Raw genomic sequence first — 22,144 nt, 5'->3', positions numbered from 1 at the left:
GGGGGGGGGGGTTAGAGTAGGTGTTAATGGTTTTAGATGTCAACGGTTACATGGAAGATGCAGATAAATGGAGAGAGAGAGGAACTTTGGTGAGGTTTCAAGTAAAGGGTGAAATATTTGAGGTTTAAGAAAAGAGGAGCAAGAGTTTTTGTCTGCAAGTTTACGCGTCTCTAGGAGCGGCTGATGGATGAGGTCAATGGTTCCCTGCTTATGAATATTCTCTAGTCTATTTTTTTCTGTTAGATTGATTACCCTTCAAAGCACCTCACCACCTCTCACTCTCTCTTAATTTTGACGTGCAGAGCACGTTGCATGCACGAAAGTAAACCTCAATTTCAATTGTTATTAATGTTCGATTTTTTTAATTTAGGAGAAGCTGAGTTGATATTGTGTAGCTGCTACAGTGAATACAGCTAAGATTGAGAGAATGTATTCCTTTTGCATACCAGGAGTTGGAGCGGCGGAGCCACTTCACACACAGTTCTTAGAGCCTTCCAAGGTCCAACCTTGCCTAGCTAATCGACCTAAGAAAGGTATTGGAACGATCACTGTCATTGAAGTAAGTTGCAGGAAAAATTAATCGTGACAAAAGAATGCTTAGCGTATGTGACAAATAACTAATTGAAGAATTTCTTTCAAAATTTTAAATTATTTCCTCTTTGGGATATAATTCAAAGCGTTTTAATTCATAAATGTTCTTAGCAGATCCCAATAAACGGTGAAAACAGCCATAGAAGAAAGCAGTATATCAGTCAAGGCAACGGTGCGTCATTGCTGAACCAGACGGTGCGTCATTGCCGAACCATCATCTTTGTATTCTTATTCCAACACTGACGAAATATATTAGAATGGCCCACCTTCATAAGGTTAGTAAAGCGGTTCAAATATTTGTTTTGTGATCAAATCTAATTAGGTCACAGATAAGTAAGACCCCAAGCTCTCTGGTCTTATCTATTCTATTGTTTCAATTCCAAACAAAGTAAGGGTATATCGGTTCGGTTTCAGTTCGGTTCAAGATACAACATTCAGAAATCGAAACTGAATCAGAGCCTATTTTCCAAACCAGAACTGGAGCAACTTGGCTTGGTTTTATTTGGTTTTAACCCTGTTTGTATTCTCGGTTTGAGCCCTATTTTAGGTGTTTGGGTTTCTTCAACCAATAAAAAAAACAAAAACTACATTTGTTAGGGTCATAAGTCATAACCCACCAAAGTTTTATTTTTTAAAATTAAAAAAGAATAGAATTTCTCATCCACATTGACTATATTGTTAAAAAAATTATGGGAGAAAGAACGCTACTCGATCATGCACCTTGTGTGGCTCCCACGCCTAGCCACACAAGGTGCACGACCGGGTGGCATTCTATTTCCCAAAAATATATGATTTATTCACTTTGGAAATGGGTTACTCAGTTTGGTTCAACGGTTTCAACTTTCAATCATGAAATTAGAACTGACCTAACCAAGAAAACGTTTCACATTTTTTAACCAAAATTGAATCGATTTATTTCGATTCGGTTAGATTCAATTTTAAGCTAATGGTCTCAGTTCGATTTTCAGTATATTTTATAAATTGATATCCTTAAAACAAAGTTTATCAAGAGGTAAATAAAGGTTTGAAAATCAGGACTATGGACGTGCACAGTAGTGGTCGGACTATTGTACAATGCATGAGCATATATTGAGATATATATACATGGTGAGATTTGATTGAATTCGATTCTAAAATTTGACATGTGATTAATGCAAGACATGTAGTAACCATCCAACAGTCAAAATTGTCATATCATAATTTCACATGTTATAAGAAGATAGGCCAAATCTTCAACCCAAAAAAAAATTAAACAAAAAAAGAAGATAGGCCAAATGAATTTTTTCCCTCATAAATTGATTAAGGGGGGTGGTAGAACATTAATGAATGGGTATAAATAATTGAATTCAAGTTTTGGAGTCATCATTTACGTTATAGATATGATAAGATCTCAGTAAAATAAATAGTAGGTAGCTTTAAAGAAGACCTTTGGTAAGAAAGGGCGGCACTCCACCTGTTGTAACAAAGACGGGGTTTAAAATAACTTTATGGATTGGCAAAGGTTAATTCTGTTTTAAGATTGAACGAAACCTAATAAGAACTACCCTAGTACCCACTCTTCACAAAGAATGCCAATGTAGAACTACAAGCAAAAATCGGAATTGAAATCAATTTGAAATCGGTTGTACAAAACCGAACTGAATCCAATAAAAAAATAACTTTTTTATTTTTATTTTGTAAAGTTAAATTTCATTTTATTCGATTCAATTTCGATTTTAGATTAAAAATCATCCATCAGTTTGAACTAAACCAAATTGAATGAAATGTAACTTGTATAAAGTTATCTTATATCATCTTAAACCTAACAATCATGTACCTTTGTTTAGTTATAGGAGATTACTATTATGCATTTCTTTATTGAGTTATGTTAAAAAGGGTTGACAGGTATTAGATTTGACATTGTGGGGCTGTTACAGTATTGGGAATCTGTATCTGATAGGCTATATCAGCCTAATCATATCGGTATTGGCCGTGATCGATACAGATTGGCCAATACAGTAAAGATATGTTTTTTCTTTTAAGAAAAAAAAAAATGTTGGTTCGATCTAGAATCAGGCCAGTATGGCGACTATATAATGGTATCAATATCGACACCAACTAATAGCATTAAGTAAATCCAAGGGGGTTTTATCTTCGTGAGATTGTAAACTTGTACTTTGCTGCCTAACTTTATTTGTTTCAGTATATCATTCCACTTAACAGAATTACCTAGACCATATATGTACCGAATGAAATTGAATATAAAAAACCAATATGAATTGGATAAAACCAACACTGATTCAATTGATTATGGTTCAAGGTTATGAAAATTATTCGGTTTTGATTTGTGAATTTTATATCTTGAATCGAATCAAAACCAAATTTTTTTAAAAGAAATTGGCACCCTTTCTCTTCACGCCACAATCCACACCAGGTGAGAGTGTGAGACTACTCATTGCTATGCTTTTTTTTTTTTTTTTTTTTTTATAGAGAGAAAATTCTGCAACTAATTGCACCGAGTGAAAATAATAGGCTTTCTCCTCCTGATATTGCATTTTCATTTTGAATAAGTTATGCTAAAATTTTCAGAGAATTTAAAATCTATATCTAAGGGAGAACGATCCCCACATCGGTGGCATTGACTCCAATTGGTCACTCTCTCTCCTTTCATTGTTATCTCGTGCTCTTTATTAAATCCATCCGGGTCTTCCATCTCTAAATATGGGTTCCAACTCAATAGGCTGTCCTCTCACGTCCTAAGGAGAAGAAAGTGGAGGGGATAGCCTCGAGGGCCTCATGGCTTAAAAGTTAAAAGTCGTTGCGCCTTGTAGGTTTTTTGGGGGAGGGGTGGTTGGTGCTATTCCATCGAGGGCTGACTAGAGGAGGGATGGAGAGGACTACTTATTGGCTTGTGTGATAAGAATGTGTGACGCGAGGCTCAAACCCGAGACCTACTGGGACCTACAATCACTATTTATTTTTTATGAAAAAAGGACTTTCATTGAACTAAGGGGTGGAAACTCTACAATCCATGCACAAAGGGTTGGGGGATGCCATATCAGCACAAGATTTAAAAAAAGAAACAACAGAAGGGTTAGTCAATTCTTTAAAAGTAACACCACACGTTGGATCCAATATCTTCAAAAAATAGGGCAATACTTTATAAGGCCAAGGAGAAAGGGATGGAGTTGGAAGAAGTCTAGGTAGCATGCAATTAGAGCATTCTTTCAACTGCAAACCTCTCACAGCAGCAGTTTCAAGGCCATTAAGAATGGCAATCAACTCAGGTTCCAAAAAATGACAATTTTTACAACGTCTAGCGGTGAGAAAACGAATTTTCCCTTGTATCAAAAAATCAAAAGCCCATCCAGGTTTACCTAGATCTTTGGACTCGAACCCTGCGCATAACAAAACAAGGAAATCTAAAATAAGTAAATCCAAACAAGGATCAACAGAAAGACAGTTAGTATCCACCGAAACAGGAGAAACAGAATTCATATTAAAAAGGGTGGGGGGATAAATGTTCATGTCCCAGAGCCAGTGGTTGATCTTCTGCAAAGTCAACCAAGGATTAGGATTACCAGACCGAAATACAGAACAGTTCCGAGCATGCCAAATGAAATAACACGTAACAATAAAAACAAAAAAGAACCAATGAAGAGAGGGCTTATCAAGCTGCCTGCCAAGCAACAGGGAAGTACAGAAATGCTTAATAGAGGGGGAGGTAATGAGTTCAGTCCTAAACCCCAAAGGACCAGCTACCCAGATGTGCTTAACCCATTCACAAGAGAGGAAAATATGTCAGAGGGTCTCATGACAAGTGCCACAGAGAGCACAAGTGGGATCGATCTGAATCCAATTCGAAATATAATCCTTAACCGGAATCCCTGCATGTAATACACGCCAGAAAAAAAATTTTAACTTAGGATGAATTTTAAGTTTCCAAAAAAATTTCCACCATGTGATAGAAGCAAAATCAGTTACAGAGTTACAAAAAAAAGAAGCAGCAACCTTAGTCTTAAATCAGCCATCTTGAGTTAAAGTGCACCACCAGGAATCAGCCGAGTCAAAACAATTGATATGCAAGATATGACATAAGAGTGAAGGAACAGTATTAAGTAGAAGGGGCTCCTTCCAACAGATTTTTGATAAAAACAAATCATATCTCTCAGGGCACATCCTCTGAGAGAAACCAGGTTTAATGGTAAAGGAGGGGATGGAAGGAATCCAAGGGTCAGTCCAAAAATAGGGATCCTTGCCATTCCCAATACTTCAAAAACTAACAGATTAGAGGCTTAATAATCTTAACAATGCTATTCTAGCACCAAGATCCCCTCTTTCACAGAATATAGGGATCAAAGAGAGAAGTCTTGGGATAGTACTTAGCCTTCAAAACTTTAGCCCATATCGACTGGGGTTCAGAAAGGAGTACCCAACCCAATTTAAGCAGCAGGGACTGGTTGTGCATTCTGGCCGACCGTAAACCCAGACCCCCCTTATGACATGGAGTGCACATAGTTTTCCAAGAAATCAAACTAGTTTTCCTACAAGAGTCATTATCACCACACCAAAAGTTATAACTAACAGAGTCAATTTGCCTACAAACAGAAGAGGGAAAGTAAAAGCAACTCATAAGGTAAGCCGGAAGAGAACTTAAAACAGATTTAATTAACACAGATCGACCTGCAAAAGATAAAAGGTTACATTTCCAAGAACACAATCTAAGTTTAATACGTTGTACCAAAGGGCCAAGCTGTTTGACCTTAGACCTATGAGAAAATAGTTTGGTTCCCAGATAAGAAGAACCCTGCTTTATTTCAGAGATCCCAAGGATCCTGCACAATCGGGTTCTATCAGCCAAAGGAACATTGGCAATAAAGTGCATACCACTCTTTTCTAAATTAATTTCTTGGCCAGAGAGGTCAGAAAAAAGGTCAAGGATAGCTTTGATAGTAAGCAAATCCTCCGAAGTAGCTCTGCAAAATAGAAAAATGTCATCAGCAAACAGTAAGTGAGTACTCTCAGGTGCCCCTCTGGCAACAGTTATGCCTTTAAACAAATTAAGCTCCCGATAGGCAGCAATAAGGCGGGATAAAGCCTCCATCCCAATGATGAACAAATAAGGACTTAAAGGGCACCCTTGGAGCATGCCCCTAGAACCTTTGAAAAATCCAAAAGGGGTACCCTCCAGTTTGACAGAAAAGGTCGGGGAAGAGAGCAGATGCCCAACAAAAGAACACCAATGCTAGTCAAAGCCCAAGAAATTAAGTAAGAAGTAACAAAGGACCACTCCATTCGATCATAGGCTTTAGACATATCAATCTTAATTGCCACCCATCCCAGCTTACCTTTCTTGTGATTTAAGAAGTGAAAAATCTCATGGGAGAAAATAATATTATCAGAAATCTGGCGACTGGCAACAAAAGCCCCTTGAAAGGTAGAAATTATAGAGGGAAGGAAAGGTTTCAATCGGTTAGCAATAATCTTAACGAGAATCTTATACAGAACAGTACAAAGACTAATAGGCCTAAAATCAGTAACCGCAGAGGCAGAGGAGGACTTAGGTATGAGACATAAGAGAGTATGGTTAATAGAAGCCGGGATAGAGAGGGAGGAGAAGCAGTGTTGGACAAAAGAGAAGAGAGGTGTATGAATCTGATCCCAAAATTTCTGGTAAAAATAGGCCTGGAAACCATCAACTCCAGGCACCTTGAGAGGACCAAGAGAGAAAATCACATTGTGTAACTCCTGCAAAGTGGGGGGGGGGGGTGCAGAGAGAGCCATCCGTCGGAATATCAGCACAAGAGGGAAAAAGGCATTGTATGAATGTAGAATCTAAAGGGGAGGAAGTAGTAAACACAGATTTAAAATGGTCCACAAAAGCAAAGGCAATATCTTTGGTATTGGAGAGTTTGTCACCATTATCCAAAACAAGGTAACCCACTTTCTGTCTTTGCAAATTGGTTTTGGGCTTACAATGAAAGAATTTGGTATTTCGATCACCAGAGCAGATATACTCATGTCTTGACTTCTGAAGCCAAAAAGCCTCTTCAGCCTCCAGAACCCATTTTAACTTTTTAGAGCTCATCAAGAAGTCATCCTTACAAAAAGGAACCTGCTTCTCCAGAAAGCCACATTCAGATATAATTTTCTGTTTAAGGAGGTCGATGTGGCCAAAAACATTGTGATTCCATCTGCGCAACAGATTTGAGAAAGAAGTCAAACGACACTGGAAGGGGTCGGGGGCCCCGGGGGATTGGGCCATCCAGAACTCTTCCAAAAAATGTTGAAAGTCAGGGTGATAGGTCCAAGCCAATTGGAAGTGGAAAACTTTCTTAAAGGAGTATAGAGAGGGTGAGGTATTGAAGGTGATGGGGTTATGGTCCGAGCATAAAGAGGGATCCTTAAGAGATGATAAGGGAAAACAGTGGAACCATGATGGAGAGCAAAAGGCTTTATCTAAACATTCTTTTATTAATTTGGGGGGCCTGCAGCGATTGGACTAGGTAAAAGGTGAACCACATATTTTAATCTCTTCAAGGTTATGGGACCGAATCAGAGCAGCCAATAAACGAGTCGAAGGGGTAGGGTTAAAAGCATTCCCACCCAAGTTCTCAAACTGATCCAGTACCTCATTAAAATCCCCAATCACACAAAATGGTCCATCCAGCTGAAGTAACCAATAGCCAAGTGTTGGCCAAAGCCCAAACATAGATGAGGGTGGTGGGGGGGGGGGGGGGGGACCAAATGGGTCCCGCCTCAGGAGTACAAACTTTAACAGCACAGAAAAACCGTTCAACAATCGTATGCAAGATAACCAGAGAAGATTTAACAAATAAACAATAACCCCCTTGACCTGCAATCACTATTGGCATGATACAATTCGACCGCATTAATAATCCACTAGGCATAGGAGACGCATAATGTTCCTAATATGGATTAAAGAATCGGGATTGGATCGACCAAATTGGTTGATCTTAATTGAAATTAACCACAACCAAAATCTTGATTCCCATCGCCTCAGAATGCACTGCTGTGGATCGATCGGATTGGTCAATCCTCTATATGAACCCCCTTCAAATCTGCCAAAAACCTTATTTCAACCTATTCCGACCTAAAGTGCTCCAAGCATTGATATCTCCAGACTCGAAGGATCTGCAACCAAATCATTTTAAAGTATGGGTGCAACATTGTCTTTGACTGTAAATTACATCTACCAAAGCCGATTGACTTGTTAATGTCCAATGGATGAGATCTAAGGCATTGAAACTGTTGTGTCTTGTGACTAAATTTCATCCTCTCACGACCTCAGAAACTTAGTCTTCATTTCTCAAAATCTACAAAACCAAACCGAAATAAATTTGAAAGGAACTGTTGTTTTTTAGTGTAAATCACATCTAGAAAGCCAATCGTCCGAAAAAATAATTAGAGAGATCAAAAGCACCCATAAGCAAAGTCTGGCATTCTAACAAACATTCGAAGTGAATTTTTAACTTTGGCTTTTGAAATTTAACCTTGAACTTTTAGTATGTTATATATATATGTAAATCATAAGGATCTACAATTTTTACAGAAAAAGGGACCCAGAAAAAAGGTGACCCAGAGGCGACTAACGTTAATTAACACCCTCTATTTTCATTTATCTTACCGCTAGCAGTATACCTAATCCTTTCCCAAAATTTTAATTAAAATTATTAATAATTTAAGAAATATTCAAGAATGAACCAATCGCATATTTTTATGTAAAATAATCTTTCAACCAGAACCGATTTTTAGGTGCAGTGACATACCCTCATAATGATCCAAATTTATCCCTCTTTCTGGTGCAGTGACATACCCTCATACTCTTCACCCCCACCCCCTCCCCCTTTTTCGGGTGACTACTGACTACCCTGATAGCATAAAGGGCTTGATCAAGGCACGGCGCAGGTCAAAAGCTAGAGCCATACAAAAGGCAAATTTCGAACACTCATAACATAAGTTAAACAAAATGAACGATAGATATTATATACTTCACAACAGTTAGAAGGACGAAAGTTCAGTAAATGGCGATAAATTTAGGAAACAATGGCAACAGAAGCTAAAATATAGTTCAGAATACAAAATCTGGCCTAGATTATCACCATCATCTTGTTCATTTATGTAATACACTAAGACCCATCTTCTGGATCTGAAAGCTTTCCAACAATTGGTTTAATTTGGTAGTCACCTTCCCTTTAATAGTTCTTGCCTGGTTTCTACCTTCTTCCTCCAATACGACCACCTTTTATCTCAACCACTCAAACATTGCAATATTTCGATCACTGCTGAGCACACTGGACCCTCTGTGCACCACCACCACCATGTAAATCATCGTCTTCTTCATAGGCCTCTTGCGCCTGTGACTGCTTCCTCCGCATCTCCTCCTCAATGTTGACATCATGCAATGTAGTCTCCTCGCACTCATCCAGCTCCATGTCTGTCAGCTGTGTTGACGTCCTTGGTGGGAGCACAGCCTCCAGTGCCTTGCACTGTTCTGGTGTCAGGGAATCAGGGAACTCCACAGTAAAGTGGATGTATAGTTTGCCCCTCATAAAAGGCCTCTGATACATTGGCATACCCTCATCATTGATTGCCTTGAATTGATCTGTTCAAATCCAACCCCCACCCAAAAATAAAAAAATAAAAAAAAATCGAAAATAAGCAAGTTAACCAGCATGAATCAACAGTTAAGTTCAAAATAAAAGGGGCAACATTAAGGGGTTCCATGATTCCTATGGAATTTAAATTAAATGCCTTACCTGGTTTGACAACTTCTCCAGGGTTAGTTTTTATGAGGAGCTGCCTACCATCCAAGTGAGTCAATATAAAGTGGAACCCGCAAAGAGCTTCAGTGAGGGACAACGTGTGCTCATAGAAGAGATCATCCCCCTTTCTCTTGAACTTGGGATGCTCCTTCTGCTGTAGAACAAAGACTATGTCTCCTGTGATGGTGTCAGGCTGCACAATATTGCCAAGCCAAAGACCATAATATTAACGCACTAAATTTCAAAATAACGTCACATATGCCACCAACAATGCGAAATGGAAGAGAAAAGAGCATGTTTCAGTACCGCTTCATCAGCTTCCCCTGGGAAAGTAATCTTCTGTCCATTTTGCATTCCCTTCTCAACAACAACATCTAGCACCTTCTTCTCCTGTAAAACCTTCTCACCTTTACACTGGGGGCACCGGTCCTTATCATTGATGGTCTCCCCAGTTCCCTTGCACTCATTACAAGGATGCTGCATCTGCTGGATCATAGAGGGACCAAGCTGTCTGATTGACACCTTCATACCAGATCCTTGACAGCCAGAACATGTCATGGAGGCACCAGATTTCGATCCTTTACTGGAATTCATCAAATAAAAAGAACATATCAGTCAATTCGATATTGGAACTTATGATAATGCTCGCAAGTGCACCAATACTCACCCCTTACACTTGGAGCAGATCACATTCCTAGAGAGGGAAAGCTTCTTTGATGTCCCACTGTACAGATCCTCCAAAGAGACTTTGAGGGGATGGATAACATCCTCTCCCCTTCTCTGTCTTCGGCCTCTGCTGCTTCCACCACCTGGTCACAAGCAGTTCGGAGGCCAAGTTTCAAAAAACTCATATAATTAAGAACGAAGCAACAGAATTTGGGAACCATAGATTGATTACAGACAATTACCTCCAAACGGGTTGCCACCACCAAAGAATGACTGGAATATGTCAAACGGGTCATGGCCACTGGCTCCTCCACCCATTCCTTCCTTGAGCGCATCCTCTCCATATTGATCATAGATTTCACGCTTTTCAGGATCACTCAAAACCTCATAAGCTTGGGCCAACTCCTTGAACTGCAACCATAGAAAAAATCCAAAATTTCAAATTATAATTCAGTTGTAGTCACAAGTTAAAATACATTGATTCATTAGGCAAAACAGCTCATTAAACAATATTATTGCCAAAGAATAATAGACACCTAAGACATTTTCCAACTATGACACCACAAGAGAAGGAACTATAGAATCCATTGTTCATTGCCAAGTGAACATGTCATCCATACGCATAGCATACAAGGTGATGCCGCTTTGCATCCCCACCTATAGCAGCACCTAAATCAAACCAACATTGTCTCATTCAAATCACTGCTAAATTTTCCAGAGATCCTAACCGTTCAAGGAGTGCACTTGAATCAAACCAACACTGTCCAATTCAAATCACTGCTAAATTTTCCGGAGATCCTAACCATCCAACCAATGGATGCCTGTGAGACCATAATCATTTATATCAATTGCAAAGCCTATAAAGCTCCATCTCACGCATTTTACAAATCAATATAATTTTAAGGTCAGACCAAATTGATTCAACAGCTAGAGAACTCCGAGTATTGGCAGTGACGAGAAACTGTAAAGTTTCCATATCAAAAGTTTGAACTGTTAGATGTAAGGACTCCAAGGTGTAGTTGTAGGCTAGTTAGTTGGGACTAAACTCCCAACACGGTGAAACAACGTAAAGTTTCCATCCCAAAATTTCGAACTGGTAGGTTGAGGGATTTCCATGTGTAGAAGGGGGCTGTAAGCCGACGTGGGACTAAACTTCTAGCAGAAACAACTCTAACCCAACACAAAGTTGCCGCAGTGTAAAATAAAACAATTCTTGAAAAAAGCGAATGAAACAATTTATGCTGAAATTACACAACCTTGCAAACAGTACGACCATACTTTCTAATCAACTAAAACAATGACACAGAGAAAGGTGTAGTTTTTTTAGGTAAAAGATTCACACTGTATTATGGAATGTGCCAAAGGTGGAGGTTCAATGACACATTCCATAATACATTGTAAACAAGGAGAACTAACAATAGGGAAGAAAAACCCGCATGTCCTCGAAAGGAACAAGAACCAAAAAGGGGAGAGAATTCAAGCGAATAAATATCACATAGAAGGTAACAATATTCGAATAAGGAAAGAAATCAAACAAGTGAAACATAAGTGGCTCTAGCGCAACTACTAAAAGAGAGGAAACAGAAAGAATTACAAGAAGAAAATATACGAGACTAAACTAACTAAAGCGATGAAGCACTATAGTACCTTCTCAGGGTCTCCACCCTTGTCTGGATGATTCTTGATGGCTGCCTTCTTGTAAGCTTTCTTCAGATCTTCCTGCGAAGCATCTTTCGAGACACCCAGGATCTCATAGTACTTAGTGTTATCGCTTTTCTTGGGCGCCCTTCCAAACATGTTTGCTCAAGATTACAGAGCCTCAGAAACCTTCAAAACTCAATCTTCAATTTCAACCTCTCTCTCTCGATCTTCCAACCGAGAAGAACAGAAGTCAACTGAAATTGAACAAGAATTCACAAACCGAAACACAAAATCGATTAAACTCTTAAGCCAAAACTGCAAATTTTAGCTCCTTGGGAATACGAAGAACACCACCCTGGCAGGGCCGAGGTCTTATCAAAGAAACACAAAACCCTAGCGAGAGCGAGAGTTCGCTTTGAGGAAAGAATATAAGGAATGAGAGAAAGAAAAAGCAAAGAGTAGTTGGTTAATGGGAATTTATTTATTTATACATGCGTATCCTTATTATTATTGTCCTTGAACTGGACGGTGGGGATTGGTTATTAGAGAATCTTGGGAAGTTTCACCGCTCACAGGATGATTATTAGCGAATCTTTGGGAAAGTTTCACCGCTGACAGCACTACCAGAAAAGAAAATAAGAAGAGTCTGGAATCCTCTCGACTTTTCGATGTTTGGACGGAAGGAACCTTCCCCGTTGGATGCTTTATCGACGACCTCAACTTTACCTTCTAGAGTCAAAATTTCAACCGTTCCTCTTTCCTGGGAAAATCAGGTTAAGGAATCGGTGTCGGTTGTGCCATATCGGTATCCACTATGATCAATTTCTATGATCAATTTCTGTCCCAATATCGTGAACTAAAAATCATTGACCTTAGTATCCGGTTCTGGGTTATCGGTCCGGATTCTTAGCGGTTTCGGCTCTAAGGTGCCAAGATCAAAATTGGATTAATAAGCGTACCGAATCCAAATTTGAGATCCAAGACCGTTAACTAATGGGTGGTCTGGTTCCGATTTTTAATCATTTCCAAACATTATTGAGCCCAACACAAGGGCAATGAGAGTTTCTCTAAGAAAACGGGAGTTTCATCATTCATAGATATAGTTTTGTAGAATTCAAAATAAAGACATTGATGCATATATAAGTAAATAGACAATTTTAAGAGTTCATAATTTTCATTTTAAACTCAACTCATATACTTATGATTTAAAGAGCAACAAAAGAGCGAGAGTTAAAAGTCCCAAACAATGTAATATTATTAATAGGTTAGGGTTTAAAGCCTTTTAGGGTTTTAGAGATCTAATTTGCCATTCAATTTGTTTACATATCATCCGGTTCCAACAGTTCTGATGCTACCGGGTCCTTAATGAGTTATCGGTTCTAGAACCGTTGGGAGACCCGTACCAGAATCGGTCCAGACCAATAGTATATCACTAGGACCAGATCCGTCTCAATAAGCTATTGGGTGGTTCAATTCTGATCCTAAATTGACACCTCTCCCATCTTTGGATCTGCCTTTATGTTTAGTTGTGACTAAAGGGAAGTCAAAGTCTACCAAAAACGAATAAGGGGAAATCAGTGGAAAAAAACCTTTTGTAATCAATATTAGAATTATGGACTGAGTTTTTTTAAACCACGATGAAGAGGAATGTCTGATCACGGTTTTTGGATGGGCAAGAAAAGGTATCACACCATAGGAGAGGCTATTGTCCACTTCGTCCAATAGAGAGATGTTTTAGGACCTCGCAAACCCTACATTATTGGATTATTATTGTATTTAAATGTGTATTGGATCCAATTCTCTCTTCACACAATCAATTTTTCTTCACCCATGATGAAGAGAGAAACTCTTCAACCATTGAATTTGACCAAATGATTGTATTGTAGGAAGATATTGTATTGTCTTGATTGTTACGACAAATTTCCTAATGGATAGCTAAAGCAGCTCAATACATACAATATAGGATTGAGTTTCCCTCTTCCCACGGTGAATAGGAATTGCAGGGCGGGAGAGGGTATCGAAAGGATATTTTGAAACATACTAAAACCCTATGAGGGGTTTGTGAACCCTAGGATGGTGGGTGAGCATCGTCCATAGGTAGAGGAAAACTTAGTCCTCCAATATATATTTTTTTGGTGAATAGTCCTACAATATATTACATCGATTTATTACAAAACGTAAATATGAAAATGAAAATATATAACCCATCATATTACTCCTTGTTATCTAAGAGTTCAAGCTTGGCCCGAAAAAGTCCAACCTTGCCCAAAATCAGTCTGAAAATCTTTTGGGCTTGGACTTCGCTTTCCAACCCTCATACTGGGCTAGGGTTGGGGAATCAAGGCCCAAGGTCTATCTAGGATGAGTTATAGGGTTGATTTCCTCCGTCATCATTTTGCTAAATGGTATATAATCCATGGGACTCCCACATTCCTCTCTTCTTTAAAGCCCCCTATTGTACGGTTTGAAACCCTCTCCTTCCATTGGCCCTAAATTGCGCGGCATAGTATGAAACCATCCCTTTCATCAGATCTCCAGCATGTGTTACCCTCTCTCTTCCCCTTTTGAAAAGATTCTTTTGCCCATCCTATATCAAACCTCGTGATTGGTGTGTACTGTTAAATTACCGAAAATAGATCTTTTAGATTAGGGCAGTCTCCACCCCCTCCCCCTCTCCCCACACCCAAAAAAATGACTTTCTCTATTGCACATTTCCAGTTATGGTTTTCGATATTGTCTATTTTCATCCATATTTGAAAGATGTGTATATTTTGGTCACTAAAACTATCATATTTGATATTGAGATCATTTTTCAATATTATGTCTTTAAATATGAAATAAAAAAAATCAAGACCCATACTTGCAATTATTTCCTAAAGGGAAAATTTTGTTGTAACCAAGGTTGGTTTCACAAGATTATAACCCTACTTTTTGCCCCTTATCTTATTTTACAAAAGTTATGTACTGCAATAGTTAATGCAGGAATTTTTCAAAAAGTTGAAATTCATTTAATGCAGTATTTTATGGAGTTTATATATGAAATGATAAGGTTACCCCAACATTATATGCTATATTAAATAATTTTTGGGAATGAGAAAAGGTGCAAAAAAGTAAGGTTACAAGTTACAATTCTTTTCTTTTTTTGTAATTAAATTATTCATTGAGAGAGATCTCGTGAACAACCTAAGGCATCTTGAACACAAAACTTTGAAGCCAAAGAGTGGTTTTTGGTCATTCTATTTTACACGAGATTGATAGGGCCTTCCTGGCCAGACTATCAGTAATACCAATGTTAATCCTGGAAATACAAGGGAAAGAACAAACACGAAAAGATATTGCTATTCGGACAATGTCATGGATAAGGTTACATCTCCTTTGTTCACCCACTTAGTAGCAACAAGATGCATCATTTTCTAAAATGGTACATATAAATAAGGGAAAATTACTTGGACACCCCCTGTACTATGACCATTTTGCTTACGATTGATTACCAACGTTTGAAACAATTACTTGACACCCCCCGAAACCTTACGGTGTTAGTTTGCTGTTAGTGTTTAATTGGAAATGTCCATTTTACCCTTATCACCTATTCAAAAGAAAATAGTGGATAAATGACCAAATTACCCGTCTTCTACCCTTATCACCTATTCAAAAGAAAACAGTGGATAAATTACCAAATTACTCTTCTTCTTTTTATTGCAAACAACCCAGAATATCCTACCGTCGACCATTAAAAAAAAAATCGAACCATTGTTTTCGTCACGACGACGGCAAAATCTTTCTCTCACTCTCTTTGCCAAACCCCAAAAGATTACGTAAAATAGTAGATCCAAAGAACCAGCAGAGAGATTGATTAACAGTCCACCGAAATAGGAAGAGAATCAAAATTAGAAGGTTTAAACTAAGGCTTAAACCAGCTCGCCAAATAGACCTTTAACCTGGATCGAGTGGAGCTCTCTAGAGAAAGAATAATTCTTCGAATATGGGCTTGATCAAAAGAATACTTGCAGAGAAGTTGCACTTTGAGATTGCAGCAGAGACAATCCTAAAACCAGTGAGCCGATATGAATCCCATGAGAAAATTCCAGATCTGATAGATCTGTGTTCAATAGGTCTTCAAAGGCAGGTCGAGTGCTTCTTGAATGGGGCAAGAACAACCCTCCAAGTCTCAGTCCTATTGGCTGTATGATGGCTGAGATCTGGGTCTTCGAATATCCAACAGAAAACAGAAAATATATGTATGCACATGAAAAAAAAAAAAAAAAAGGCAGCCATGGCTGCTGCTTCCAGAACCGGCAGTCAATGTATTGTTTAAACATTTTTTTCAGCCCTTAACAATAAAAAATAAAGGAAGAAGAAGATGTCCAAAGTTTGCTGATTGTTTTCTGGGCAACAGTGCAACGGCATCTCAGATTTATTTATTTATTTTTTGTACCTGAATCGGCCATGAAAGAGATTTATTAGGGTTTGAATCTGAAATCAATTAAGGGTTTTGGGTTATTTTGATTTGAAATTTGTTTAAGAAAAAAGATTTTTTTTCTTAAATCTGTTAGGGTTTGAATATGAAATCGGTGGGTTGTAGGAAGAGGGTAAAAGGGTCACTTCACTGCCCTTTAAGGGTAGTTTAAGCATTACAAAAAATTTAACCGATGACATCCTCACTAAACTAACGGACTTGACCTACTTGAAAGAAATGGTATACTGTAGGGGGTGTTCAAGTAATTGTTTCAAACGTTAGGAAGACTAAGCAAAATAGCCATAGTACAGGGGGTGTCCAAGTAATTTTCTCTATAAATAATAAAAACTAGAGATGGGCATTAGGCTGGGTGGGCTAGATGGTTGAGCCAAGCCCAATCTACGTCTAAGAGTGTAAGCTAAGCTTAGCCCATTTTGAACCCAAGCAATATTATGTAGGTACATAGTTAAGCTTAGGATATCTAGTCTTAGATCGTAGGTTAGGTTGGCTCTAGCAGGTTTTTGGTTTAATAAATACATCTCATATCTATAATAGTAGAAGTTAATATAATCCTCTCAATTAGCTCTACTAGTTTTAAAACCAATTTGACCTTCTGTGATTTTCATGCCACTTTGTCGAGTTTTAAATGCAAAATAACACATTCATTTTTTATTTTTTATTAATTTGCAGTTGTTGGTGTAGTAAAATAAGCATTTTGGATCCTCTACTGTCGAGTTGTCCGGTAAGACCGTGCTGCCAAGACACAGTGAGGTGTGCAATGACCGTCTTACCCCCATTTGGGTAGGGGTAAGGAGATCATTGCAAGGTGCCTCACTGTGTCTTGGCAGTACGATCCTGCCGGGCAGCTCGGCAGTAGATGATTTGAATCCATAAAATAAAGGCATCAAAGAGAATAAAAAAAATCTTACATTATAAATCGGATTTAAAAACTCCAAGTGTATGAATGGTCTCCGATGTCACACCACCAATGTAATAGGAAACATAGCAACAACATTGCGAACAATTAAAGTTTGAGTCATGTCAATGCTACTCTCCTCAAGAACGTTGTTGCCCTGTATGGTGTAAAAGGTCTTTGCAACACGTCCTAGCCTCCAAGATGAAACATCCTTTCGAAGGCCCTCTGGTTGATGTGCACTCAAACAACTAGGTCATGTTGGAACTCAACAATTGTGCTCACCAACAAAAAATACTCACAATAAAGAGGGACAAAAAGAATGCAAAGCTAACAAAAGAGAGGCTAACAAAACAAAATTGTAGAGAAGAATTAGTTTCATCCTTTATTTACAAATAGCAAGTACCCTTTAGACATCCCTGTCTGGTAAAGAGACACATTCTATTACAAAGTCATGTCCTTATGTAGAGGTACACCCCTTTATATGGTTATGTCTTTACATCTCTTTGTATACATGTATGCAGACCTCTTTATATGTGTAAATGCCCCTAGAGGATGTCTACATATATAGATGTTTCTAGAAGATTTACATATGTATGGGTGCATCTCTATAAAGAAATGTTTTTATCAATGTAGATGCATGTCTCAAAATCACCTATAAATATAAGAGGTAATTTGAATTTTCAAACCTTAAAATATAACAATTACCCCCACCAATATTAATAAATACCGATAAAACCAAAATGGAGTGATGAGCACATTAGAAGCAGTAGGACACATCATTGGATGTCTTTTGGATTTGAATCTATACTAAATCTGATGAGATACGCTACAAAGTACAAGTGAAATTAGATTTCTTGAATCTTTCCTCATCGATATAGTTGACTAACTCACCAACTATATCCTAGCATTCAACCCTTGATATGTCCCGTTCGAATATGTGGACACTTTTATCTAGACTTGTCCTCATTTCAATATCATAGATGTTTATAGAATTTGCCTTTAAAATTCTCATCAGTAGACGCCCTCTCCTCTACATCCACTTAAGCCAGCTTGTAATGTGCACCATGGTTAACACCCCCCCCCCAACACACACACACACACACACACACACACACATACATTTATGGAAAATATGGTTGATTAAGAGTAAAAACTCATCATTCATTCATCAAGGTGAATATTACCTTAGCATCTAAATAGAATGGGCAGTACAATGGTAAACAAGTCATTCAATGTCTTCGTTGGTATCTTTTTAACCCAATTCCAGGGACTTCTTATCACATGGGTAGGGTGTTTGTTATATGCCTTATGTCCATTTTTTACAAGTTTCATTAATAACCTTGGTGGCTTGAGGTTTTTTAAACAGGTATGCCAGATTCTTTTCTAACCTTACCAATCTATAGCTGTCATTCCCTCATGTATATCCTCACTAGGTCATGCCTTAGATGTATATACTTCTTTTTTTTGTCCGTTGTAAATTTTATTTTTTTTTACCTTAGTGATTGCAGCCTGACTATCACAAATGTATTGATGTAGATGACACATGCTTTGGCCACAATAGTACATTGGCGACCAAATTTTTGAGTCATCCAACACCAACCTTCTCTAATGCCACAAACTCAACTTCCATGGTGAAACCTATACCATAGGTTTGCTTTACTCATTTTCAAGAAACCGTTCCACCCCTAGTTCTTCAAACTCACTAGTTGCCACTGACTCCAAACTCATTAGTATTTACGATCAAATTGGCATCGCAATACCCTTTTAAAATTGTCGGGTTTCCATTATACTGAAACCCGTAATATATAATGCCTTTCAAATACCTCAACAACCATACTAGAGCATTCCAATGCTCTGTACCCGGGTTATAAGTAAATCCTCTGTTTGTTTTTTTTTTCGTTAGCGATTTTAGCCTGACAATCACAAGATAACATAGGCTTTGGCCACAACGGTGCATCGACCATCGAAAGATTTCTTAGCCATTCGACTTCAGTGCCAACTTTCTCTTAAGTCACATTCTCGGCTTCCATGGTGGAACATGTACCATAGGTTTGCTTTATTGATTTCCATGAAACCGCTCCACCCTTAGTGTGTCTACTAACCCACTAGTTGCCAATGACTCGTTAGTATCAGAGATCTAATTGGCATTGCAATAATCTTTTAAAATTGTCAGGTTTAGACATTGAACGTCGAGAAGCTTGGAACCATTGATGGAAGGATTCCCTTGGAATCTCATTAGAAATATCAGTTAGATGAATTACGGTTTTGCCAGCAAAAATACCAAAATGCCCCTGGTGCCACTTTATGCCCAAGTCTTTTTAGAATTGACAAAAATTCATAGGATATGTGTGTTTTATCATACGTAACCTAAACCTAAAGGTTGGTGCAAACGTGACATCAATTTTCACAAAAATTAGGTTTTATCGGTGAAATGACAAAAATGTCCTTGGTATTAATTAAGTGCCCAACTATTCTCGGATTGGTCCCAAATTTTATATTCTAGTATATTTTATCATTTTAAGCCATTTCCTAAAATGGTGCAAAAAATGTTTGATTTAACCACTCTTTTACCAAATTTATCCTTATGTTAGACCGCAAACATTGGGTTCAGTTTTGAACCTACTTTTGGCCAAATCACCACCCAATTCCTACATTATTGAATATTTTATCTCAAGACCTTTCAAATGGGAACGCGAATATCAGATTTACGGATTGAGAGATATCGCAATCAAAAGTTTGGCACGCAAAAGGATCTTTCGGGCCAATCCAATGTGACACATGACACATTTTGAGGTACCTCAAGGGCTGCCTCTACGTTACCACAGAGGGGACCTGTGAGTTACCGCAAGGGACGTCCCCCCTTTCCTATTAATAAGCCTAACCCCACCGTAAGGTAATTTTGGTAGGAGTGGCCTTAGCCTATAGAATTGGGAGCAGTGGAGAGAGAGAGAGAGGTATCAAAAAGTAGGTACTAAAATCATATCGTACCGAATACAAATTGCATTTTTAATACCGATACGGTACTGACTCGGTACTGTTTCGGTTCAATTTTTTATTCTATATCAAATATGGTTTCTTTATTCCTTATCAAATACGGTTTCTTTGATATCAAATAAGGTTTCTGAATTGTTTGCTATGTTGTCTTGCCGTCTTGAGCATTGAGGAAGAGTTGGAGAAGCATGACGCAGAAGCACAGTGCTGCACAAGTCACAACCCGAGCTATAGAGACATTAAGAATAGAAACTTAGAATGATTAGTAAGCTTAGGGTTTTGATTTTTGCGATTATATCTGTTTTTTTTTGGGGGAGGGGGGGGGGATATGTTGTTTTTACTTTTACGGTTACCGTTGTATATTATATACGAATGTTATATTTGTACACACAAACAGCCTCGATTTGGTACAAAAACAAGAAATTCGATTTGATTCAATACATACTGAATAGTTTTGCTTTAGAAACCGATATCATACCAAACCAAAAAAAAATTCATTTTCCATACCAAAATTGTACCAAATATATGATAGATATTGATTGGTTTTGATCCCAAATTGACACCCTTAGTTGACAGTAATGTGTGTACAATCACTGAGACTAGAAACCCCCTTATTTCTCTTATCGAACTGTACCTATCAGTTTATCACCATCAAGTAGGTACCCAATATGATAAAGTAACTTTATTAACCACCTTATTAGCAACTCTTCCTAGTGTGTGGTGCACGTGGCATTTGGACCACATCAGCAAACAACCTTAACTTGAACTGATTTAACAAACTTGTCCCTAAATGTCATTACACTGGTGGTTGAAAATAATCACATGCACCTAAGCTAGTTTTTGGTATTAATTCCACATCAAAACCTGAAACAATCCAACTTAAAACACGGATTTAATGGTTCATTTTGGTCTCAGACACTTGGAATTCAAATCTAGTTTTAAGTGTCAAAAGATTGCGATTGACACCCAAGGATGTCTTCACCCAAATTGACTCGGTGAGTCCAAAATCTTCCTGCCTCGATAAAACATAAAGTTGTATCAGAAACCCTGCAACCTGCTTAGATTGGGAGTTGGGAATTGGCCTTTCGGCCTTTGGCGTGATCAGGGGGAATCCACATATATTCGTGGGTTACGTGAGAACAAACAAACCCATCCACCCAACACTATTTGTCTTATTACTGCTCTAATTTTGTGAACAATGAGTGCTTCACTCAACCAATCTCTCTCAAAACTTCTGTCCTTTTACCTCAATGCCCCTCATATCATTCGTTATTAATTTCAGTTCAAAGTTCCATTTCATTATCTAACTAGAAACATCGTTAAACTTGTTGGATATATTCTATAATTCTAATATATGTTTTAATATAAATTTACTTGAATAAAGAATTAGACTGTGGTGTGCTTCATTGGCTAAAATCCATTTAACCTAAAATTATAAATCTTTTCTATAAATACTAGTTGGAGACAGCAACCTGTATTATTTCAAACTTGATATGTAAGATGTATTGCTTTAAACAATCTTGTGCTAAAACCCAAAACCCTAACAAAACTGTCATCAACAATAATTGAACAAGACTACTAATAGAAAATCTAGCCTGGTTGAACCATTTTGGCCTGCTGATTGGGCTAATCTTTAGTGTGGCTTGATTTTATGAGTTAGAATATCACTTCCAACTGAATCGATTCGGATCCAATCGAATTCTTAAAACACTGGGTAAAAGGGATTGAGTAGACAAATCATATATATCATACACTGTCTAACCCATAAAATTAATCAATTTTTTAGATCATAAAATGATTGATATACACAACAAACACCACACTCACTCATCCGATGTAAACTAAACAATTTAATGAACTGGAGGAAGTTAAGTTAATCTCAAATTCTCCTGCCAAGTCACATCACAAGGGTTGTGAAATGAGTAAATGACAAAAGTGGGGAAAGTGAAATGCTAAGAGTTGACAAAAAAGTGAGGAGACTCACGTCTCATATATATTCCGATTTAGACAGAAAACTTTCAACCTCCACCTGGTTTGATTTCTAAAACCTAGTGTTGAAGACTTCATTAAGCTACTTCTCACACATCCCGGTGCTTGCTTGTCCAGTCTGCTCAGCCG

The 22,144-nt window shown here is 38.0% G+C and overlaps 1 protein-coding gene across 2 annotated transcripts; it reads right to left on the bottom strand.

Moving 5' to 3' along the window:
• Nucleotides 1-3,211: 3,211 nt before the first annotated feature.
• Nucleotides 3,212-11,930, bottom strand: LOC122668864 (dnaJ protein homolog). 2 transcript variants are annotated; one of them, XM_043865419.1, is made up of 8 exons: nucleotides 11,670-11,930; nucleotides 10,265-10,433; nucleotides 10,024-10,165; nucleotides 9,663-9,939; nucleotides 9,351-9,549; nucleotides 8,853-9,196; nucleotides 6,307-6,317; nucleotides 3,212-3,225 (listed from the first exon to the last, which is right to left on the bottom strand). In XM_043865419.1, exons 1-6 carry the CDS (start codon nucleotides 11,817-11,819, stop codon nucleotides 8,871-8,873), a joined length of 1,263 nt encoding a protein of 420 aa, XP_043721354.1. In that variant the 5' UTR covers nucleotides 11,820-11,930; the 3' UTR covers nucleotides 3,212-3,225; nucleotides 6,307-6,317; nucleotides 8,853-8,870. The 2 variants fall into 2 exon arrangements, with proteins under 2 accessions (XP_043721354.1, XP_043721353.1); XM_043865418.1 differs by lacking the exons at nucleotides 3,212-3,225; nucleotides 6,307-6,317 and having other exon boundaries at nucleotides 8,660-9,196; nucleotides 11,670-11,929.
• Between the last annotated feature and the right edge of the window lie 10,214 nt (nucleotides 11,931-22,144).

This window comes from Telopea speciosissima, chromosome 7 (genome assembly GCF_018873765.1).
Source record: "Telopea speciosissima isolate NSW1024214 ecotype Mountain lineage chromosome 7, Tspe_v1, whole genome shotgun sequence".
Taxonomy (NCBI): domain Eukaryota; kingdom Viridiplantae; phylum Streptophyta; class Magnoliopsida; order Proteales; family Proteaceae; genus Telopea; species Telopea speciosissima.
The sequence above is the reverse complement of the archived record's forward strand: the minus strand, read 5'-3'. Positions and strand labels throughout refer to the sequence as shown.